We start from the raw sequence: 24,002 nt of genomic DNA, 5'->3' as shown, positions 1-24,002 counted from the left end.
GGCGCCCAATCACCAACTAGTGTCGCGGAGTGTTTCTGTGAGGTGCACCGTGGCACGACGTCAGTGGCCCGCTTTTGTGGAGAAGCTCCCATTTGGCTTTAGTGCAACGCTAGCGGTTGCCGTCCCAAGGCCGAGCAGCGGGCAGCAGCAGCAGTTGATCGTCTCGTCCGGCGTCCATGTCCGCTGCACTGAATCTCTGGCAAACGCAGCAGCTACCCGACGACCGCAACTGCTACGCTCTTTTCTTTTTGGGACGGGCAGCTGGGATGCCATCGGTTGTTATCTATGCTATGCCACCTACCTTACCCATACTAACCACTGCCAGAACACAACACATCACTTCACACTTCACAGCCTCCGCAAACAAGAAACAATGGCGGCGATCACGGCTCTGCAGCAGGGAGTCCTCTGCGAGATCCGTCGCTCCCGAGTGCCTACCTAGTGCCTGGTCGTTTCACGGTTTCACTGCCCACCACTGCGACTAATGCCCCCTTCCACGTCTGTCTCTGCCTCCGTCCCTGTCCTTGGATGGAAGCTTGTCACCGGACGAAGATCTGCTGAGATGCAATGCGCCGCGTGTTTATTTTCCCAGTGAGACATGCAGCTCCCACACAACTACCTTACACAGAGACAGACACTTACACGGCCGAACATTCGTCAGCGGGAGAGCCAAACCCGAACAAGCTCACGCCAGTCATTAACCTCTGCGGATACACACCTTCACGTCGCCTCAACTCATCTCCCTTGCATGACATGACCTTCTGGGCCCGCCTCGTCTCCAGAGGCTCAGTCTCCCGTCAGTACCAAGCAGTTTCTCGCTCGCTCGCTCACCTCATCACCTAGGTTATCCGGGCCCATACCGAGGCCGCGGAGTCCAGAACGGTACCGCCGCACGTCCAAAGAGCAGGGGTTTCCCAATGCGGCCGGCCGAGGATCCCGAACTCAAGCATCAAAAAGTCAACCTGAACACGCAACGTCCAGCCTCGCGCCCACTGCATCAGCATTAACACATCCCCAGAGCTTCACTTTCGGATCTACCCGGGAACCAGCTTTACATAGTAACAGCCCACCGCCGCCGCCGGCATACCGTATGCACCTTGACGGTTCCTGCTGATCGTCCCGGCCGACATCCTCCGGACTGGACGACACCCAACGCTGCCATCCTGCCCGTCCGACCCCTTGCCCGCGATTGGATCCCCAAAATCAGACGGCCTCGACCGTTGGAGAGACTGCCCCTGTCCATCCGGCCCTCCCACTCGCCCCTCCCTGACGGTTGGTTCGTGGCGAGCATCACACGGCCCAGGCGCAAACCTGTTGCATGGTCGAGCCCGGCATCCGCAGACGAGGGAGGTCCCGGCGCAGCCTGCATCCCAGCGTCAGCCCGCGTCCCATCAACCTTGGTTTTTCTTTTCTTCTTCCACCGCCGCATTAAGCTCCAGCCGGGTAGCTCTAACTAAGGTATATAAGCTTGTCCCGGTCCGGATCGCCCATCCGTCTCAGAGTATCACATCGCGGGCGCCCAGCCTTATCGAAACCACCATGCCATGTTCATCGGCAACACTGGAGTCTGATCCCGAATCCCAACGACCACCCCCTCATGACGCCGCCGGACTTGGCTCCATCTCCCCTCCCAGCTCGGTCCGCAAGAGGTCCAACATGAGCTCCGAAGTCAGAAAGAAGTTCATCAATTACCCTGTGCCTCTAGCCGGGTAAGTTGTCTCGGTTGGCTCTGTTTCGTGTCAGGCTTCGCCCGTCTTGACCATGTGTTCGCCGCGATGCACGAACCACCGTTCGTGTCGAGATCGTACAAAAGCGCAGGATACTGACTCGTCTCCGCCAGGCCACCCATTCCGTATAAGAATGAGCGAGGAAGCAATCCGCCCTTGAAGGGCTGGCTCTTGGTGCTGGCAGCATGGGCGTAAGTCCGTCACGCGAAATGGCACGTTCAAGTCTCTGACCGTCACAGCATGGAATATCTCTGGTTCATCCGCGCCTTCATCTGGAGCAACGCGGGCTTTGGCGGCGTGCGGAAGATCCGCAAACACATTGAGGATGCGGAACCGCGCTACGACCCAACCGTCCTGCCCTTTCCCATGGACGAGGCGAAAGACCCGGCCGTCCTGCACCGTGAGAGCGCCGTCAAGTCCAAGCCGCGGCCTTTCAAGTACTACTCCGCCGCCGACTATCACGAGATGTACCTCTCGGGCGAGGTCACGCCACTCGCCGTCGCCCGCGCCATCCTGCCCCTGATCCGCCGTGACACCGCCCCGCCAGGTGAGCACTCGATCGCGTGGTTCGACACAAAGGTCACCCAGGTCCTGACCGCCGCCGAGGCCTCGACGAGGCGGTACAAGGAGGGAAAGCCGCTGGGCCCTTTGGACGGCGTCCCGACTGCGGTCAAGGATGAGTACGAGATGGACGGCTACCGGACTTGCCTCGGTTCCCGCAACGACTACACCACACAGGTCGAGCCCGGCCAGTCGATCAACAGCTGGTGCGTCAAGAAGCTGGAGTCTGCAGGCGCTGTCATCCTTGGGAAGCTCTCCATGCACGAGTTTGGCCTCGGTAGGTACACCCCACCCCCTTTTGGTTTCACAGTACTAATCGTTCAAGACACAACCGGTAACAATCCAATCTACGGAACACCCCGCAACCCGTACAACGCAGGCTACTACACCGGCGGTTCCTCATCCGGCGCCGGCTACGCCGTCGCAACCGGCCTCGTCCCCTTCGCCCTAGGCTCCGACGGCGGCGGCTCCATCCGCATCCCTTCGTCCCTCTGCGGCGTGTACGGCCTCAAGCCCACCCACGGCCGCATTTCCTTCCACCCCTGCCCCAACCACTCAAACTCGTGCGCCGTCAACGGGCCCATCGCCGCGGACATCGAGTCCCTGGCCACCTGCTTCGAGACCATCGGCGCCCCGCACCCGGACTCCAACTTCATCCAGGCCTCCCCCTTCGTCCTCTCCCCCTCCGAGAAACGCGGCAAGATCCTCGGCGTCCCCGAGTCCTGGTTCGCCCAGGCCGACCCGGCCATCCAGCGCATGTGCCGCTCCATGATCGCTCGCCTCGTCTCGCGCCATGGCTACGCCACCGTCCCCATCGACATCCCTTTCCTCGTTGAGGGCCAGTCCGCGCACGCCATGACCGTTCTCACCGACGGCGCCACCCTCCTCCCGGAAACCAAGAACCTTACCCACGGCAACCGCATCCTTCTCGCCATCGGCCGAGTCACCTCCGCTATGGACTATCTCCTCGCCCAGAAGCTCCGCGGCCTGCTGATGCAGCACCTCGCACACCTCTGGCAGACGTACCCGGGCATGATCATCGTCACGCCCACTACCGCCTGCGCCGGCTGGCCCATCATGTCCAAGTCAGAGCTCACCCATGGCCTCTCTGACGGCGACCGCACCATTCGCAGCATGGAATATGTCTGGATGGGCAACTTCTGCGGGCTGCCCGGTGTCACGGCACCCGCGGGTTACGTCGTGCCGCACGACCGGCCCGGCGGCGGCAGCGAGGCCGGGCCCGACACGGAGGGCAAGGTCCCCGTCGGGCTGATGGGCATGGGCGAGTGGACGGATGAGCACAGCCTGCTCGAGTTCGGGCTCGACGCCGAGGAGCTGTTTGCTAAGGAGCGGTGCAGGCCGCCTAACTGGGTTGACGTCATTCAGCGGGCCAAGGACGAGATGGCCAAGGATGGGGAGGCTGCGTTGATAGACATCTAGATGCCTGTCCTTACCTTTTTCCTCTGATATACCAAGACAGTTATCCTATGATTTACAGCGCATCATGCGGGTCTGAATTCATGCTTGATTATGGGTGACTTGTGTACATTATTGTGGTGATGAGGGACAGTTGTTTGCTGTCACAGGTTTGGAGCAAGGATGTTCCCTCGGGCGGGTTATTGCCCCCTGGGTATATCAATGCGAGGGAACCATGCGGGAAAAGCCCATGGAGAGCTTGACGATAGTTTCAGGGCCTAGAACTCGATGGAGCAGGCCGGGGAGGGCCATACACAGAGCATACTTCACCATGAATGCTTGTGCTCCCTCTTCTCAAGTTGTCCCATGATAGACGGAAAGATTGCATTAGAACATTGCCCCGGGCCGTTTTGACCGGAGCTTGGACATGACATGCACGTAAGCTGCCTCTGCATGGTGCTTGTTTGCTGTACACCGGATGAAAGGCTCCGTCACGGCCGGAGAGGGGGAACAGGGCTGTAGTGAATGCAAAGCATGTTCTGCGGATTGCACAATGCAGACAGTACACGGCTTGGACGAGCCGGGGCTTCTCAACGTTGTGATAAAGTTTCGTTTGCTTACTACGTCCAGATGGAAAGACGCAAGCTTGGGCAGGCGGGCTGTGTGCAATGCGCCGACCGTGCCGGTGCGTGGTGATGCTGCGAGGGAGGCACGGTCGGCGGGGTTGAGAACAGATACTGGTTAAAGGAGCACCGATGGATCTGAGGACGCGGGGTTCTGGCTGGTTGGTGGTGATGTGCATCGACGTTGAGTTCGTTCGTCCGTACCGAGGAACGGTCGCCGAGCTCCCGCCCGGAGGGATTGTTCCTTCGAGGGAGGCAGTCAGGATGAACGCGGTGCTTGTGCCGTGTCGGTGCTCCCTGACTTCAGAGCCTCGGTCGCCTAGGAGTTCGAGGAGGAGTAATTGGGTTGGTGATTTTTATGAGAGATCGTCGGCCAGAATCCCTCGGCCCCGAATCGTGGATGGGGTTTAGTAATGACATGAGCTTCATCGAACGGTGTTGTTCTAATTCTGCCGTTAAGTGGCGGCGGCGGCGGTCCTGCCGTGCCCGGAGATTTCCCCGCGGACTCGGGATCGGGACCGGCGGTCCAGCGGAAGGATGAATATTTTTAGAAGACATTTGCTGTCCGGGCGACTAATTCCAGCTGCCTGGGCGGACTATTACTCATAGATATTACTTACAAGCTGATTAAGTTTTGTTACTATCGTCTTCGTCGTCATTACTGTCATATCATTGTTACCTTCGAAACCCTCATTCCTGCTGTCCATTATCACCACTCACCCGGATAGTAAGAGTGTACATGAATATATATATACCGTCGACTTCCCAATCATTCAACTTAAATGTGGGTTTCCGTGTCACTCATCTCAAGGTTTGGGTGGCTTTATGGTGGCTACGAGATTGTATTCACCAGTGACGCAACGAGGACATCAACACGCTGCCAGGTCGTGGCAAGAGACATCTTCTACGCCGTATGTGCATGAATCACCAAAAAGGAAGAAACAAGAGACAACGAAGAACGGATCTCATAAAATTACCAGCTGTAAGTCATGCCGTCAAGCTGGTGCTGAGTGCTCAAGAAAGCAAGAGCAAGTGTGTTTGGCTCGTCTCAGTCGCACCCTACCGCCTACGTAGCCACACAGCCAGTGAATGCAATTCGCCTGGGCCTATTCTTGAGCACAATGAGACTTTGAGATTATTTCACTATATATTCAAGCTTGAAAGGTGCATTTTCTTGGCCTCGGCAGGCACAATGATCTCTCGCTATCGTTTCTGACGCATCTTGAAGGCACATTTGAGTTGTCACGTTCTTTTATTCCACACCAAGGTAATGAATCTACTTGGACAAATAATTACACAGGAGTGCTGCCTTTCTCCCGCTGCGTTCAAGTATTCACCTCACATAAAGAGGAAGTGAGTGAAGACCAGCCCTCAAGAGTCGAGACGAAACGTGCTATCTGTCAGACTCGCTTGCAACAACCCCGAACTGCAATCTTCTTGGACTTTGTAGAATTCATTTGGTCCATGTCAAGGGCGACAGACACCACATTTGGGTGCTGCAGCCATCAAGAAAGAGCCCGACTTCTGCTTTTACTTGCCTGAGTCATGCGCGATGGCTGAAGATGTATGTGGTTTGTTCATCCTATTTGCTGCACACGACGTTGCTTCTGAGGGCACTATAAACTCGTGATGAAAGTTTAACCATAGTCTATCCAGCGAATGGATGATTTGATCCAAGAAATATCCAGCAAGCTGGGTTTTTGTTGTTTTGCGTGCGTCGTGGACCGTTGAAACCACCATGGCCTGGGAGCAATGGTGGAGGTGTAGTGCCTGGTATGTATGCAACTTGATCCGATCAGAATAATTCCTTGAATAAGTAGTCAATCAAGATGACTGTCAGTACCCTAAATAGAAATTGGCCACTGCAATCTTCAATGGATTGGGTTGCATGGACATTAGACCCGCGTTCTCTCGGTCCGACGAACACCTCCAAAGGGCATCGCCAAAGAAATCCATTCAGTTCATGATTATGGAGTAAGATAACACAAAGCGATAAAACGCTGCATTTCCGTGCTTGAAGTGGGTTTCTTCTCGGCGTGTTAGTCATTTAAATAAAGGGAAAAGAGCTGAGATATGGGGAGTTTCCCCAAGGCACACTAACTCGTCAACCCAGGTCAACGTGTAAGTCTGGTAGGATCCATTCTTTAAAAGCCAGCCTCTGGCGTGAGCTTATCTTGGCCACACAGAGAATCGTTCTCAAGCGTCGCAAGCGACCCTGTTTGTAAAATTGTAACTGTCCATGCGCCATGAGATAGAGATGTGCGCTGCTTGTTTAAGATGATACGGCCCACGTGGATGTTGCTCGTGAATCCACAGAAAGAATAACAGTAGGATGATGACCGACAACATTGTCGGTGGGTTTGACGCCAGTGATGCGTTTCATGAGGGAGATTAGTGATTGCGGCTGCGAAAACGTTGTCAGTGTTCTTCATGGGCCTTCTAATAAGAACCCTGAGCAACACATTTCTGTTCCGTAAAGCAAACCACAAGAATTGCACAGTTATGATAGATTTGAAAAAGCATTTCGTTCTGGAATGATGTTATTCCATGAGGGATGTCACGATGTGGCCTTTCTTCATGAATACGGGAGCGACGCTCCGTTAAAAGGGGCTTTTGACCTTCTCTTTCGAGCTTGACAGACCCAATGGACTGTGAAGAGATTTTCTGATCGGAAAATGGAGGTTTGAGGAGCAATTATATCTGTTATAATGACTTCTTGACATAGAACACGAGGGAAAACTGTGAGTCTTGTGATTTGGTAGTGTCGGGTATCAACTTCATTGATTTGGCGCGATCACGAATACCCATGAGACAGTGAAGATTGACAACAGAATCGAAGATGCGCTTTTTCAATTACATCGTGCTTCAATGCCTCTGTGACAAATCAAAGTCGTTCAAGTCCGCCCTACTGTGGCGTCCATTGGGAGAGAACGCTGGCTTTGAGGACTTATTTGATATTTTTTCCAAAATAAGCTTGCTGTTGAAGCAGCGACGCATTCATCTTATACAGACACGGGCTGTCCGCTCTTGCGTCTTTTATCAGGCCTACAATATGAACATTTCTTCAATCACTCGGGCGCAGAGCATCCTGTTCAGTCACATGTCCACGTTTGTAGCAAGAGACATCCTTATTAATATTTTCCTGCAAAATACGCAGGATATGTAGCCGCGCAGACATGGAAAAACGAGCCGATCTCAGATCATCTGTTCGGCCTGAAATCCATGCTGAGATAGCTAGTTTAGCTTCAACGATAGCGGCATACGTAGCTTGAATAAGCATCCAACGAGAGTCGTGGACCTTGAATCTCCTTTATCTCGCGCCAAGACATAGGTCGAGGATGCATGCGAGGTCAATGTTCTCTACGCCTAGCCCTTACATAGCTTTGATCAGCCTATGTGGTTCGACGTGCAGATTGGCCAACATCAGCATAGACTAGCAAAACAGGTTCATCTCTGGCCGGATTGCACAGCCAACCACATTGTAGAACAGCACCAGTCACGCCAAGTCTAACGCAGGGCCGTTGGCCATTGTGCGGCCCCTGGCACGCAAGTCTGACGTACTAATGACCTCGCGGCGTATTCTTCGCAGCGTTAACGCAGGCGTAGGCGCAGGATCTAGCTGCAAATGATGGCGCAGGAGAACAATGGCAGCACAGACGGGAGGTTCGTCCAATCAGGTGCAGGGCCGTTTCCAGACACGGCAGAAGAGTGATTCAGAGCGGGCGGGCTCGTGTTTTGCAGCCCGAGGTGATGTGTGTGCCGCTCCGCAGCCGAAAGACGGACATACGGAAGACGATGCTCGCGACAACTCTCGGGACGCGGAATTGGTGGCCTGTTTGGGGGACTGCAGCTTGCTTAGTTGTTGAATGATGCAAACCAAGCAAGCAATGAGTCTGCGACGTCCCAACAAAATGCATAAAAAGGTAACGGTTGAGAATGAGGGGTACACTGGGCGCACTTAGTAGTGGTAGTGATGCAGCTAGCAGCAGGATCCCGGCGTGTCTCCAATTCGCCTCCAGCTTTCTCGCGTGCAGTGCATGTTGTAACCCGATGGACTTCTGGGGGGGGGAGCTTCTCCGTATTTTTAGTTCAGCTCCCCCGCATTGTTCAGCGCTGATGAGATGATCCGGGCTTTTTTGCAGCAGAGATACTTCCATAAGTAACCTTAAGCCTCAGTTGAGAAGGGTCCTGTGAGGCTGGCCACTTGCGAGATTTAGCAGAGGGAGAGGCAGAAAAAGAAGAAAGCAAGACGCCAAAGACGCGTGGTTTGTGTCTTGGAAGCAGGCAGAAAAACAGCGAAGAGACAAGAAGAGCAGGTGGATGCTGCTGTGGAAGGTGGAAGATGGAAGGTGGAAGGGCGGCCCCTTCTGAAGAGAGGCGTCCCAAAAGAGAAGGGCACCATGAGAGGGGCCCCCCGGACCGGGACCAATTGGCTTCGGGCCTAATTTTGATCGGCGCATTCCCTGGTCGCCAGAGGCCACATCCCTCCCAAAATTTGGGGAAACTTCCCTTTCGTCACTTTCCCGTTTTCTTCCCATCTCCTGTTCATCGCCTGTCGCGAACATCACCAGACGACGACGACGACGGCGCTGACAGTCGCCCGCTCTCTTTCCCTCCTCCACCCGCCTCTCGTCGACGTCGCCGCCTCATCCGTTGCCTTTACTCTTCTGACGACTGACTGATACGGGCTTGAAGACTTATCTGCCGTCACTGCCGCCCAGCCCGAAGGTTCCCGCACCACCGAGGATGAGAGCCTAAGGGAGTGGCGCAACTTTCGAGCAAACCACCGGCGCGCACGAAAGTTTTTCTTCCTTTCTCTTTTTCATATATCGGCTCCCCTCGCTGAACACTGCCCATACGAACACACGCGCCGTCGCAGATATGCCCGACCACGCTGGAACGGCCGCCGCTGCGGCGCCGCAGAGCGTGTCAAACCCGACCCCGCCAAAGGAGCTCTATCCCATGGTGAACTGGAAGTACGACCTCTTCCTCTGGGTTCTTGGTGTCCTCGTCGACCTCTTCTTCCGTGAAGTTCACCCTCGAGGCTCCTGGAAGGTTCCCAAGACGGGTCCTATCCTCTTCGTCGCCGCGCCTCACGCGAATCAGGTTGGTGACTCCCCTCCCTGTCGTCCCTGTTTTCCACCCTGTTGGGTTGGTTCATGCGACCTCCCTGTTATCTTTGGTCTGGAGTCTTCCACCCGGATACGCTTGCCCAGACAGCCGCACTTCATCGCAGCCCATAGCTCTTCAACTTCCCGCGCGCTGCAGGTCGAGCCCTCGAGAATGATCTCTTCATGATCCCTGCACCTGCCCCAGTTTTCGTCCATCACATGCTAACCGATTTTATTCGCTTCGCAGTTTGTCGATGCTCTGATCCTCCAGCGCACCCTCCGCCACGAAGCCGGTCGCCGAGTCTCCCTGCTCATCGCCCAAAAATCTGTACATGGATTCATCGGCTGGGGCTCGCGCCAGGTCGGCTCCGTCCCTGTCGGACGCGCCCAGGATGCCGCCAAGCCCGCCTCCGGTGTCATTTACCTCCCGGATCCCATCAACGACCCTACACTCATCCGCGGCGTCGGCACCAAGTTCGGCCAGGGCGAGGGTGAGGTCCACGGCATGCTCTTCTTGCCCTCTGCCAAGAAGCAGACGGGCGCCAGTGTTGATATTGCGCAAATCATTGGTCCCGAGGAAATTCGGCTCAAGCGCCCGTTCAAGGGCAAGCTGCCCATGGAACAGCTGACCGGCCGCGACGATATCGACGAGAATGGAAACTTCACCAACAAGAACATCAAGGGCTGCGCCGAGGGCTTCCAGGGTACCAAGTACAAGCTTGCCCCCCACATTGACCAGACCAAGGTGTACGAGGCCGTCTTCAACCGCCTCAGATCCGGCGGCTGCGTTGGTATCTTCCCGGAGGGCGGAAGCCACGACCGTACTGAATTGCTGCCCCTGAAGGCCGGTGTCGCCATCATGGCTCTGGGTGCCCTTGCCGAGTCTCCCGACTGTGGCCTGAAGATCGTGCCCGTTGGCATGAACTACTTCCATGCCCACAAGTTCCGCAGTCGTGCCGTTATCGAGTTCGGCCCCCCCATCGAGATCCCCCCTGAATTGGTCGACAAGTACAAGAACAACCAGAGAAGAGAGGCGATTGGCCAGCTTCTCGACACCGTCTACCAGTCCTTGAGCGCCGTCACCGTCTCCACGCCCGACTACGACACCTTGATGATGCTCCAGGCCGCTCGCCGTCTCTACAACCCTACCGGAAAGAAGCTGCCACTGCCTGTGGTGGTAGAGCTGAACCGCAGACTCGCTATGGGATACGAACGATACAAGGACGACCCGCGCATCAAGGACGTGATGAAGTCGGTCAAGGAATACAACAAGCAGCTCCGCTACGTCAACCTCCGCGACCACCAGGTCCAGTACGCCAAGATGTCTACCCCAAAGGTCATCTTCACCCTCTTCTACCGCATCGCAAAGCTTTTGGTCCTCCTGGTTGGCGTGCTCCCTGGCCTGGTACTGTTTGCCCCCGTCTTCATCGCATCGAAGGTCACTAGCGTTCGTAAGGCGAAGCAGGCACTGGCTGCTTCCACGGTCAAGGTCCAGGGACGCGACGTCATGGCGACGTGGAAGCTTCTCGTGGCCATCTTCCTCGCCCCTACGCTGTACCACTTCTACTCGGCCATCGTCACGTACAGGGTGTGGAAGGACCACCTCTGGGGACACGTTCCCGAGTGGGTGCCCTGGTGGACGACTTACCTTGTCATGTGGCCGTTGATGGTGGGCATTACGTTCGCTGCTTTGAGATTCGGCGAGGTCGGCATGGACATCTTCAAGTCACTCAGGCCTCTGGTCCTGTGCCTGAACCCTACATCCAGCTACAACATCCACCAACTCCGTGCGAAGCGGGCGGAGCTCAGTGTCCAGGTTACCGATCTTATCAACACCCTCGGGCCCGAGATGTTCCCCGACTTTGAGAAGACGCGCCTGGTCGCTGACCCGTACAGACCGCGCACTCCTCCGGCGCGCCGCGACAGCGACGCATCCAGCGCCTGCGACTCGGCCACCCCACCCTCCGCGAGGAGGGCGACGACACAGTCCAGCCGCAGCCTTCCCCGCAACGAATCATACAGCAACATTGGCGGTGTTGGCATCTTCTCTACGCGGCCTCCTTCCCGGTCCAGAAGTCGCAGCAGCAGCAGTGGTGGCGGTCTCAACTCGGGCGGTTTCCCCATCAGCGGCTTTACCACGCTGGATTCCGCCGGTGGATTTGACGAGGCTAGCAGGAAGATCCGCGAAGCCATGAAGCTTCGTCGGAGGAAGAGCGGAGATCACAAGATGGAGCTGGGTGCCGACGAGAGCGAAGACGAGGAGTACAATGAGGCGCGCAAGAAGAACACATAAAGTAGACCAGGTTTCAAAAATTTAAGGGATGTAAGGGGAGGTGCACGAAATGGTGCGACTAATACAAAAACGGGTTGGGAGAGAGGTGTTGTGTGTGTATAGACAGCGATGACACTGGACGGTATTGATTCCCATTTTTCGTCTGCAAATTAGCATTAGTTGAATGACCAAACTTGAACCAAGGAGAAGTAAGCGGCTTCGTGTTTTGAAACGTGCGGCTCGCAACATGCAAGTTGTTTGTTACAGAGCCAATGGCATGCTTGGAGATGACATCGTCGGCGGTAATGTTATCCACGGGGAATGACCGGGGCAACAACGAAGAAAGCGCAGTTAACCCCGGCGATGGAGAAAGAGAACGCCGAGCATCTCCGCCGTCTGGCAGGATCTGATAACTCAAAAGGACCCAAGGCACACCAGGTCACGGACATTTCGAGACGGTTGGGAGTGGCTGGTATGACGCTATATGAGACGAATCGCACGCGTGGCCTCGACCCGGCACGGAATGCCGGCGCAAAGGCTGTAGTGAGCCACATTCTTTCGCAGATCGTCTCTTGGCTTGAGAAAGCAAGATAAGTCCGAGTCAGACTCGGCGATACGAGGCCCCCATGGGGAAGGGAAGCATTAATAAGGAGCCGCGCGGGAGTTGGCCCCGTCTGACGGAAGTGCCTTAGAGAAGACTGCGATTGTCTCTGACCCGGCGATAAAAAAGCAGGAGACGGCCATTGGCTCGGCGCGCGGAGATCCCATTTGCACCGGCCGGTTGAACAAGCCGAACAGCTACCTCCGGATTTCGTTTGAGTCGTGGGTTGTGTTGGGGTTTTTTGTTTGGAGGGGTTGTGCTGTTTGTCCAATCATCCCGTCGGTATTGTTCGCAATTCCCCCTCCACCCCACTTCCCGCCACTACAGCTACGGTAACGGATACGCACTGCACTACTGTGACCTGAGGGTGTTCCAGTGTCCGAACGGGTGGGCCGGCCGCAGTCGCCCGTTCCCCGAGCCTTCCTCCCCCGCCACGGGCTTAAGGCAGGCGCGATTCAGCCCTGAGGCGAGGAGGCGGCTCTCGACCCTAAAGGACCCAAGAGTCCCTTCCCCGACTTCCTTTCTCCCTTTTTCTGCTCAGGAGGGGGGCAATTTTCCATTCAGCAATATTCTTTGCTTCTTTTCGCAAGGGAGACCGACAGGCAAAATCCCGACGACGACGAAACAATGGTCTTCAAAACCCTCATCAACGGCGCGCGCAAGCTTGCGCTCGGCGAGGCCAGCGTCCCTGCCACGGAGCTCTTCGCCAAGACGGATCCGACCGTCGACGGCGACGAGTGCGAGCACGACTGCGAGAGCTGCCACGTCAAGTACCCCAAGGGCTTCAAGATCGATGAGGGCGACGAGCTGTACGGGCACGTCAAGGGGTGGGCGACGCACGCGCTCGTGGCGACGGGGAAGAGCGACTGGGTAAGGGACGTGGCGGACGAGAAGGGCAGCGTGATGGAGGCGATTGGGAGGGCTGCTGCGCCTAGTAATGGGGTATGTCACCGTTTCTTGCCTAACAGATGTGCAGGAGAAGAACAAAGCTGACCGCCGCAGAAACTGATGCTCTCTGCCTCCAACATCCCCACGCCGACACACCACAACGACTACGCCGAGCCCACGACCGTCCTCCTCCTCCCCGCCTTCGTCATCATCGACCACGTCACCCCGAAGCGCGTGCCGGAGCTCATCACCGAGTTCGTCGACAAGGCGCCCACGAACACGGACCCGCTCGCGCCGCTGGCCCTGCCGGCCTCCGTCCCCGTCGCATCCACAAACGGCACCGAGACCGGCGACGCTTCCTCTCTGGCGATCCCCCCGCAGATGTCCCGCCGCCCGTGTCCGCACAGCGCGCTCATCCTGCTCTGCTCGCAGAAGACGCGCGACGCGCGCTGCGGGCAGTCGGCGCCGCTGCTGCGCAAGGAGCTCGAGCGCCACCTGCGCCCGCTGGGCCTGTTTCGCGACATGGACGACGAGAGGCCTGGCGGGGTGGGGATTTACTTCATCAGTCACGTGGGCGGGCATAAGTACAGTGCGAACGTGATGGTGTACCGGCGGCCGGACGCGTTTGGGCTGGACGATGTGGAGAGGGCGAAGGGGGAGGAGATTAAGGTGACGCCGAAGGTGGTGCTGCCGGAAGAGGAGGACGTGGGGGCGGCGCAGTGTATTTGGCTGGCGAGGGTGAAGCCGGAGGACTGTGAAAATTTGGTGCGGTATACGATTTTGCAGGGGAAGGTTGTGAAGCCGGAGACGCAGTTGAGGGGCGGGTTTGATCGGGCCAAGGGGTTGATGAGTTGGTAGACCTGCGCTGAGCAATACTGGCGATAGAGAGACACTATTCCAGAGGAAATGTGGCCATGGGTTGTGAAGATACGGGCACTGGCGGGTTGGTATGGAATTAGAATCGGACCATTGGGTTGGCGTTGGTGGATATAGACACGGATTCGGTGAATCCTCGCAGGCCAGATGGTAATTCAAGATTTAGAGCTCTACGCCAGCGTCGCAAACGATCGTGACATTTTCATTCTGAAATTACTGTGGTGATCAGAGAACAATGCAACGCATCTACCAGATATGGACCCGTCCGCCAAGGGCAACATACAATGCATTGTTGAACAACGAATCTATGAGTCCTACTTCTTTGTGCAAGCTCACGAAACATGGGTTTGTATCCTGTACAACACCAACAAAATCATCATCAACTGCACGTCATGCTGCTAGACCCGTCAGACAAGACCCAGGACCCTGATGACGTTCTGGCGTTGGAAGAACTACACAAAACGAAAGGTCCCCCGCCAAACTACAACCTCCGTCTCGACGCCGACTCTGCCGGCGCGGCCCCACTCCTGCCGGGCCGCCCCGCACGAAAAAAAACAGACCAAAATGCAGTGAACCCCAAGCTGCAGGCGCGTTGCACGGCCGATAAGATAAGGCGGGCACGTCCAACGGGGGGAAGGCCCACCCGTCACCCAGGCGACGGGCCAGGATAAACATCGCTGGCCACCATCGAGCACCTTACCAACCACATTGCACGAGTAGCTCACCGACTACCTACCTTACCACCCACAGCACAGCACCGCACTGCCAGCCCGTCCCGTTACCCGTGTGTGTGTCCCATCTTGCCGCTCCCCCAAAATCCTACCTACGCCTCTCCCCCCGTCGTCCTCCCCCCGAAACTTTTCCTATTGCAACGACAAACAATAGCAATTCCGCAACCCGGGTCGACAGTCTGGCTTTACGCCAATCTCCCTCTTCCCAAAAGAGCGTTGCAGCATCATCTTCTTCCTCTTCCCCAACAATGGTGTGAGCCGAACGAAGCACCAACAGCTGTTCGGGGCGAGACTTCATCATCACACAGAAAGCATTGGACTTACTGACGTCTGTTGTTTTTACTTTCCAACTGCCGCCCACCCTTCTCCAATATCCTTTCCGCTAGACTAGGCAACGGGCGACGATCAATCACACAAGAAACTTGGCTAGCATTCCATCCGGGCATTGTTTTCATCCAAACCTGAACCAGCAGGACCCTGTCTCTCCTCCACCACCCCCCGCGAGCCAAAGCCCATTCCCACGACAATGGGCTCCGCTGTCGAAGGCGATAACAATGGGGGAGGACCAGTCGAGAGCGGCCGCCGCCCCAGGTCCTCCGTTCTCAAAAGCTTCATCCACCGACGTAACCAGTCTGAGGGCTCCGCGCTCTTCACCTCCCCGCCGTCCGTCCAGATCACAACAACAACAACAACAACAACCACCTCCTCCTCCTCCCAACACATCCAAGCCGCCTACGACCGCCTCGAGGGGAAGATGCTGCCCCCGCCGTCTCCCCTCCGCACCGAAGGCTTCGGCGCCCTCGGCGAGCTGAACGGAAACTCCCAGCAAGGCGGCTATCCGCGAAAGCAGCCAGACGACGACCGACGCGACCGATCACGCTCCCCGACAAAATCCACCTTCAGCACCCTGTCCCTCAAGGGCCTCGCCAAGGAAGCCCGCAAGTCCCGCGACGTGTCCCCCGAGAAGCCCAAGAAGACAAAGTCCAGCACGAACCTCGCCGGCTTCCTGTCGCGCCCCAAGTCGACGCTGTCCCTCAACAAGACCTCCTCCAAGGAGAAGGAGGACGAGCGCCGCATGGCCAAGGACAAGGAGAACCGCACCCCGCCGAGCTCGACGTCGAGCGCCGACATGTCCGCCAACGGCGTCGGCGGGCCCGCGCCGCCCATATACGCGCAGTTCTGCAGCCAGGATCTCGGGAGCACGGGGCTGCGAGGGAAACAGTCGTTTGACCACGGCAGCGGGCGATACGGGAGCGAGGCGTCGTCGAATGACGCCATGGCCCCAAAGAAGCAGCGGCCCAAGTCGTACCATCCGTCCACGGCGATATCGAAGCACGAATCCACACAGGACCTGCGGAGTAGGCCACCGGCTAACGGTCGGGAGCCGTCTTCGTCAGAGAGGATCACCAGCAAAGTCCAGCGGCCAAAGCTGTTCACGGCTTTCTCGGCCATGTCGCAAAAGACGACCAAGACGAAATCACCGATTGAGGCCCCAGACCGGCCAATCGATCCCAAGGAGATCGATCAGCACCTGGAGGCTATGCTCGACCGGCGCAACATCCCCGAGAACCAGCGCTACAAGATGCGGAACCTCGCCGACACGATCAAGATGGAGTTTATCCGCCAAGACTGGGCCGAGATGGCGGCAAAGGAGGCAGCCGGCAACGAAGGCGCCAACGAGCCAGCCTCTGCTGCGCCGAATGGGGGCTCAGACAAGGAAGAGGTCCCGCAGTCCAAACGCAGCAGGGGAAGGAGCTTCACCCTGTCACGCAAAAAGGACCAGTCGGCGTCCAGCTCGCCGACGAAGAAGTCCAAGGGCGACTCCTCATCCATCGGCCGCCACTTCAGGAGCAAGTCGACGGAGAGCGTCACGAGCGAGCGGCCAGTGTCAGCGGCGAGCTCCACCGCAAGCAACGGCATTCTTTCTAAGATCAAGTTCGGCCAGGGGCCGGGCGACTATGTTTCGTACCTCCGCAAGGTGCAGAAGCCGGAACTCGTCGAGGTCGGGAAGCTACACAAGCTGCGTCTGCTGCTGAGGAATGAGACGGTCTCCTGGACCGAGGACTTCATCAAGCAGGGCGGTATGGAGGAGATTGTCGGACTGCTCAACCGCATTCTGGCAGTTGAGTGGAGGTACGTTTACCCTTTAGTAATGTCTAAGATGATGGACTAACATGCAACAGAGAGGAACATGAAGATGCCCTCCTCCATGAGAACCTCCTCTGCCTGAAGGCCCTGTGCACCACGGCCCTGGCCTTGCAGTACCTTCACACCATCCATGCCGACCTCTTCCCGAAACTTTTGCATATGCTATTCGACCCCGAGAAGAAGGGTCCAAGTGAATTCACCACGCGTAACATCATCACGTCAGTGTTATTTACATACATCGAGTCCGCCACTCCGCCAGAGCGTGTCGTCCGCGCCAAGACGATGCTCAGCTACCTGCGCAACCCCCAGCCCAAGGAAGAAGAGCGGCCCCTCGGCTTCGTTTTGGAGATGCGCAAAGACCGCCCTTATACCGTCTGGAACAAGGAGGTCGTCAGCGTCACCAAGGAGGTCTTTTGGATCTTCCTCCACCACCTTAACGTCATCGCCTTGCCCTCGGAAATGTCAACCAAGGGCGGCGCACCCCTGAGCGCCATTATCAACGGCAGCACTCCCGAGCCTTATGGTTATATGCACAGGCACTTCCCCTCGGAGCGCCCGCCCGTCCCGGCTGCTCCATACGTAGGCGGCGTGGAGTGGGACGCAACGAATTACCTCGCCTCCCATCTCGACCTAATGAACGCCATCATCGCCTGCACACCGACGGCGGACCAGCGCAACACCCTCCGCAACGACCTCCGCATCTCCGGCTGGGAAAAGGTCCTCGGCGGCAGTCTCCGGCTCTGCAAAGAAAAGTTCTACGGCTGCGTGCACGAGGCCCTCCGCTGCTGGGTCGCCGCCGCCACCGAGGACGGCTGGGACGCGAGGGATGTCCGCTACGGCCCGCCCCCGGAGTCGCGCGGCGCTAGTCCCGCAAAGAAGAGCCCGGTCAAGAAGCCCGCCGAGCCCGCGCCCAAGATTGAGATCCCGAAGCTCGATTTCGGGTTGGACCGCCAGCCGGGACGGACCCCCGTCAAGGAGAGGGACGTCTGGCTGTCATAGGAACGCCGTCACTCCCCGAAAGAGTCACCCGGAAAACGCTCTCAACTATTGTACATCAGATGAATCCGGACCAAAATGAACAAACAGGATGGGGGGGGAGAGCTGGCTTGACACAGTCGGTTCCCCCCTCAGTGTCAGTAATGCCTCGAGAGCACCACCGCCCAAGGCCCATGGCCCCTCGTCATCCTCCGATTGGAGGCGAATCGCGGCTCAGCCCGGCGCTGGCTCTGCTAGGAACACATTTTTTTTTATTTGGGGAGATTGGGGGAGTTTTCATGTCGAGTGTGTTTTTGTCTCATGGTCTTTTGGTCTCTTCTCCCTTTTCCCCTCCCCGCTTGGTTTCCTTCTACCTGTGTGTGTGTGTGTGATGTGTGTGTGTGTGTGTCGTCTTGCATTGGGGTGTTGGGAACACTGGGCAGAGTTTGGTTTTTTCCTTTTCCATTTTTTTTTTCCTTGTATACAAACACACACACACACACATGGACACGGAGAGGGACACAACACCAACGCCAACGCCACCGCCATCATGCTGCCTAATGCTTCTCATGAAATGGGCAACGTTTATGAATTGATGATGATCATACATAGAAAAAGCAAACTTTGCGCCGTTCGTTTTTATGAAGCTTGTGTCGTTACTTTCCAGTGTGGTGATGATGTATGACACGCTGCGTGTGCGTAAGATGTCACGGTGGGAGTCAAGTTCAAGACTAATTGAGCTACTGCTGCCGAGTACAGTGATTGAGGGATGACGGTGCATGTTTTGGCGTTCTCACGTCGTTGGACTTGTCTAGCTCCGTCACATCGCGGTCTCGGACGCCGGGCGCCGCGGCCGTCATTGGCACAGAGGTCCACGAAGACAAGCTTAGTGATTGTGATGGCGTTGTTTTAACTCTGTCGCCTGCCGCTGCTGCTGCTAGACTGACGAATGACCTGCTACCTATTTTTGCGGGCTCAAGTGTACTCTGCCTTACTATCGTCGTTATTTTTGTTTCCATCATCGTCGTCTCAACTGCCATTGTTCTTGATCGACATATAGTTTTAAGGGTACATGGTACACAGGAAAGATAGCCGGGCAGCCGCTGGAAGAATTAGGCTGTCTCTTGCGAAGGGTCCGGTGAACGTGCCTGTGACAGAGGACAGGTGACAGGGCGGGTTCGGTAGTATCTACTATAGATTTTGGGGTCGTTCGACTGCTGCATGGTATCATATCTGCCGGAAGGTGTGACTAGACCAGGCTACGGTCCTTGACGACGATCTTTGCCACATCAACGCCTCTTTCTGTGAGCTACCGAGGCCTTCTGGGTTGGAGTTTATCAAGCCTACGAGACGATTGTCCGAGCATCATGGGACAGTGTTGATGGTCAGGCAAGAGAACACAGACACAATAACGTCAGGAACGTTGAGCATCATGAAAGAGTTTACGTTACTGAAAAGCTGCACACAGCGGGACGGAAAGGCGAGGATACGACTCCCGAAAAGTGGCAGTGATATCAATCTCGGCCCCCTCCCCGGAACCATGAGTCGGAGGGCGTCGACCAGCCCGGTCCCATGTGATCAGGTAACCATGCCAATCGAAACTCTGTCAAGCGAGAGGAGCCTTTTTGTGTGTGCTTTTTTTCCCCCATCTTTGAGAGGGATTTTTTCCACGTCCTAGCGCCCTGGCCTCGATATTACTCCCCGTCGCTGGGAATGTGATATCTGACAGGTACCCTGGAGACCCTGGTGTGTTGGAACCCGACGACGAGGGCCCAGCTGCCGAATAAGCCGGCAACAGTCGGGGTTTTGGGTTTGGCAAAAGGGACCTTTGGGACTCGGTAGGGTTCTAGGGATGGATACCAATACACAGAAAAGATCAGTGCGTTCCTTGGGGCACCGAAGGGCGGGCAGGGGATATAGGGTTGTAAGCGGTCTTGGCTGGTTGGGCGGAGACGGGAGGTTTTTCGGGATGGACGTCTTTCCTTCAACTACCTCTTCGGGAGGTGATTAGAGCAGGTCGATGACGGAGGATCAACGGCACAGGAGCGCGGTGACGGGCACTGGGGCTTTGAATGGACAAGTCGGCGGTGGCTGGCGGGATCGTCTTCGTTCAGAGCATGTTTCTGTTGTCTGACCGCCTTATTCAAACACTTGACTGCATAATCCAATCATAACCTGCAGCAGTAGTAGACAGGAGCTAGAGGTTGCTCCGGTGAGCCTTGAAGGCGTCAAAGACGCTCGTGCCTTTCAGCACTTCTTCCTTGACCTTGTCGTCAGCTGCCGTCAGCTTCGGCAGGAGCTCCAACACCTGGTCGGTCTTGTCCTTGGGAATGACAACGACTCCATTGACTGGGTCAGCAAAAACGAGATCGCCAGGGTTGACAACTGTCCCGTCAACGGAGATTGGCACCTGGACTGCCCACGGCGAGCTCTCCGCCCCTGCGCCGACGGTGGACATGCCTCGCGACCAGATCTGCAGTCATTTAGCCACTGTTGGTGCTGTCCGCCCGGACGCAACATGAATCGACTCAACTCACGGGAAGGCCCGTACTGGTCAGTTCGTCCAGATCCCTCGCACGACCCACGACGACGACCGCCTTGGCTTGGCGGACCTTCATCCTGACGGCCATAATGCCCCCGCAGCCGGCGTTCTTCTGACCATCGGGCTGCCTGATGATCACAATGGTTCCTGGCTCGGTGATGTCTGCCCAATGAGTGTCTTTGGGGATGTTGGCCGGGGGCGACTCCAGCTTTTCACCCTTCCTTGCAAATAGTATGGTGGACGCCGGTGCTATGGTAATGGGAGCAGCTGCAGGGGTTGATTGGCCGAGGAGCTGGAGGTCGGGCAAGAATCCAGCCCCAGGGACTTTGAGCTTGACGAGGGCGTCTGATATGTCACAGGCGGTGTATTTCTGGAGAGCTGCGATGCGGGCATCTTCCGTGGCGGACATTATGACGTAAAGCGGCCAATAGGCAACAACAAGTGGACAGCTGAAGAGGAAATGCGAGAGACGGCCGAGAAAGTTGGACTTTGACAATGGCGTTATCAAGACAGCAGGATCGGTCAGGCGGTATTGATAGCAAGTATTTGGAGAAGGATTCAGCAATAACAAGCAACGATCATTGAATGGCGTTGTTGGCTCTCTGAAGTTGGCCGCGGCTACGGTACGGGGCTCGGGGATCCTCGACGCTCGGGAGCCGCCGAGGCAGTCGGTGCCCAATCAGAGGGGGTTCCAGAAGCCAGTGTGGACTTGCTGGAATGCAGGTTGGAGGCTTATGTTTGGTGGGGGAGACGGACGTGTGGAAGGCACGTTGCGGCAGGTTCGAACAGATGCAGTGTCTCCTTGACGGGTGCGCGGCCTTCCAGGTGCTTCGCGCAATTGTTCCCTGCAGGGGCGTTGGTTGACGTTCGTTGCAGCAGCTTTGGCCTGGTAAAGGCGGCCTAGAGGGGAAAGCAGGCCGACGACTCTTCCGTTGTGGTGCGAGAGAGGCGACCCGACTTTGGTGCATTGGCTTCGAATAAGGCGCTGCCGAAGCAAGCGGTGGCCCGCTGCCCGTCAACCGGGTCTAGGGGACAGACGCGGACCGGAATAGAGTCCGGAAAGGCATAGGCGCGGGCGAGCACGAAGTGAGACTGTGGAGTTGGAGTGCAGTTGCAACTTGCAGCAGCATCGGGGGCTGCTGCACTGCTCAATTGGACATGACACACAAAGCCATTGGCGGATTATGTCCGAGCAACGTGTGTTGTGTGTTGCGAGCCGTGCTTGTGTAAGGTATTATCCGTCCTTGGCAAACTTGACTGGTGGTTGGGCGAGTGGCAACCCGGTGGTGGTGTAGGTGTAAGTGGGAGTGGTTTTGACGCTGGTTGTTGATGGCAGCGAGGTTTGTATGGCGGGGGGAATGCGCAAAGTCGATAATCTGTGTGCGCTCGCTTCCCATGCAGCTCGCTGCGCCGCACGACGAGATTTTGTTGGAAGTATCCGTAGTCGAGTAAGCAGACGGGGAATCAGCCAAGCAAGGTCAACGAGTCGAGAGGTCGTCTTCGAAATGGACCGTTGCAAGTGTCCGAGATGGAGACTGTGGCCTGGGGAACGTCTTCCTGTTCCTGGAAGGGGGCGGGCAGAACCTGCACCGAGCAGAAGCAGAAGCAGGCGGACCGGCGGTCAAAGTTGGAACAGACGAATGAAGAGACGAAGAATGAGTTGGCTGGTCCAGGGCGGACTCGTCTGGATCCGCTGGTGAAAGCCGGGTACCTTTGAGGTATTAGATTTTACCTCGTCTGGTTGTGGGAGTTGCTGCGGCTAGATGGAGACGAGCAGCAACACACCCTGCAATTCCCGTCGTTGGCGGCCAGGAGCAGTTTATCGCCCCTTCCTTTCTGTGCGAGAGCAGAGCCGAGCCGAGCTGAACTCATGGCGGTGCAGGAACAAGAAAGCAATTGGTCGGATTGGATCACGGGATGCAAGCAAGGCAGGGAAGAAGACTGTTTGCCTTAGGTTCCGGCCTCACTTGCTCTTCTATTGCATAGTAGACATGGAAAGACCTACATACGTATCCGTAGAGTCCATGTTCTTGCCTCCGAAAAGAAGAATCTTATCGTGCCGGCCTCACGTGGCGATAGGCGGACGCACCTGCAGATCCACATGCACCGCACACTTCATGATTCCAAGTGGAAGTCACCACGGAGTACAGGCAGTTGCAGTCGCAGTTGCTGTTGCAGTTGCACTTATCACATCCACCAGCAGGAGCAGCGGCTTCCCTTCCTCCCCTCCCCTCCCCTTCCTTTCCCTTTCACAGAAAGAAAGCGGTTGCATCGGGTGTTGGCCAGGTGCCGCCCCCTTCCATTTCTTGCTATTCATGGAGTGAAGTACATGCCCAGGTATCCGTAGTTCTTGCCGTGATTTGAGGAAATCAAAAGCAAACGGAAACAACGACCCAATGGGCCTGTCTGGAAGTACCTTCCGTAGCTGCGCACGCACACCTTCGGTAAAGGCCAAAAAAGTAAAGGCAACTTCGACTGCAGTGTGGTATCCAATCCAATCCCATCCTTGGACCTGCTGCGGAGGGTCTTCCTAGACAGAGTTCTTGACCGAGATCTCAGATGTGATGCATTGCTGTCGCCCTCACCTCACCGGCCTGCAATCTGCAACCGCTGCACCTGGTCTTCTAAATCGACCTCGCCCATCATTGGCAATGCAACACTGGCCTCAATTTCTGGCCCTACCCCTCACCAACTACAACCAATCGCGCATCGACGGGAGATACCAGGTCGCCAGAGACTCCAACGACATGACAAGGACTCTCGTCACTGACCCCATCGACGTCCTCTCCTCCAGAGCCCGTCTGGCACCGTCAACCACCTCCAGTCTTGCTCCTCGACCTCCACTCATCCAAGCCCTGCTTACGCCCCCAGAGATCTCCGTTTGTTGCCGGGTTCTAAGCGGGACGACGCCCACGCTCACTCGCCAGGGACATGGACATGGACAAGCCCTTGGTGCTGGACATGCCCAGGGTCCAGTCCAGTCGACCAGTCACTGGATCGGCCAGCCATGTTGCCGAGCGAAACACCTCGTTGGCGGCGCCCATGGCATGGCCCTCGCACTGCAACCGCAACCGCAAATCTGCCCCCATCATTGGAGTCTCTCTCCAACGTATGGCCCATCGATGGTGCATCTGTCCCAATGCCAATCGACATGTCAAGGAATGTCCCGGCCCGCTGAAGACCATCCTCGTGTCTGACGGCGAAACACTGGACGACAACCCGCTTCCCCTACTGAAGAGTCTAGAGACCTAGAGAAGACGCAAGACTCGAAAGGGCGTCGAGGGTCAAGCTGGACCTGCATCTGAACCGCTGCCTTTCAATTTACGAGTCAGCACCCAGGACTCGGAGGCGCGCGAATTCTTTCTTTTTCCAAAACACGCAAGATGACTTGACAACTCTGGGATTTGTCCGCATGAGACAGGCCGCGCCACGCGTTGCGTCGGCTTGAAGGCGTTGGGGCGTCGATAGCCACCACCTTACACTCGGAGGCCGCTACAGAAGCCTCAGGTCTAACACTAGACTTGTGCCCAA

The 24,002-nt window shown here is 56.7% G+C and overlaps 5 protein-coding genes across 5 annotated transcripts; 4 read left to right on the top strand and 1 right to left on the bottom strand.

Moving 5' to 3' along the window:
- Positions 1 to 1,656: 1,656 nt before the first annotated feature.
- FAAH-0 (Fatty acid amide hydrolase) lies at positions 1,657 to 3,728 on the top strand (the record flags this gene model as incomplete). The annotated part of the gene is made up of 4 exons (XM_037318990.1): positions 1,657 to 1,709; positions 1,841 to 1,918; positions 1,967 to 2,565; positions 2,614 to 3,728. The coding sequence occupies 4 exons, from the start codon at positions 1,657 to 1,659 to the stop codon at positions 3,726 to 3,728; spliced, it is 1,845 nt and encodes a 614-aa protein (XP_037182447.1).
- A 5,480-nt stretch (positions 3,729 to 9,208) lies between these two features.
- Positions 9,209 to 11,731, top strand: CGCA056_v003732 (putative acyltransferase; the record flags this gene model as incomplete). The annotated part of the gene is made up of 2 exons (XM_037318989.1): positions 9,209 to 9,433; positions 9,686 to 11,731. 2 exons carry the CDS (start codon positions 9,209 to 9,211, stop codon positions 11,729 to 11,731), a joined length of 2,271 nt encoding a protein of 756 aa, XP_037182446.1.
- Positions 11,732 to 12,938: 1,207 nt separating this feature from the next.
- On the top strand, positions 12,939 to 14,057 carry APD1 (Actin patches distal protein 1; the record flags this gene model as incomplete). Its single annotated transcript, XM_037318988.1, has 2 exons — positions 12,939 to 13,253; positions 13,314 to 14,057. 2 exons carry the CDS (start codon positions 12,939 to 12,941, stop codon positions 14,055 to 14,057), a joined length of 1,059 nt encoding a protein of 352 aa, XP_037182445.1.
- Positions 14,058 to 15,332: 1,275 nt separating this feature from the next.
- rid1 (GTPase-binding protein rid1) lies at positions 15,333 to 17,953 on the top strand (the record flags this gene model as incomplete). The annotated part of the gene is made up of 2 exons (XM_037318987.1): positions 15,333 to 16,939; positions 16,990 to 17,953. 2 exons carry the CDS (start codon positions 15,333 to 15,335, stop codon positions 17,951 to 17,953), a joined length of 2,571 nt encoding a protein of 856 aa, XP_037182444.1.
- A 2,173-nt stretch (positions 17,954 to 20,126) lies between these two features.
- Positions 20,127 to 20,880, bottom strand: CGCA056_v003729 (4-hydroxy-4-methyl-2-oxoglutarate aldolase; the record flags this gene model as incomplete). The annotated part of the gene is made up of 2 exons (XM_037318986.1): positions 20,127 to 20,402; positions 20,467 to 20,880. 2 exons carry the CDS (start codon positions 20,878 to 20,880, stop codon positions 20,127 to 20,129), a joined length of 690 nt encoding a protein of 229 aa, XP_037183394.1.
- Positions 20,881 to 24,002: the final 3,122 nt, after the last annotated feature.

This window comes from Colletotrichum aenigma (assembly GCF_013390185.1).
Source record: "Colletotrichum aenigma strain Cg56 chromosome Unknown KSG_Cg56_contig02, whole genome shotgun sequence".
Lineage (NCBI taxonomy): Eukaryota > Fungi > Ascomycota > Sordariomycetes > Glomerellales > Glomerellaceae > Colletotrichum > Colletotrichum aenigma.
The sequence above is the reverse complement of the archived record's forward strand: the minus strand, read 5'-3'. Positions and strand labels throughout refer to the sequence as shown.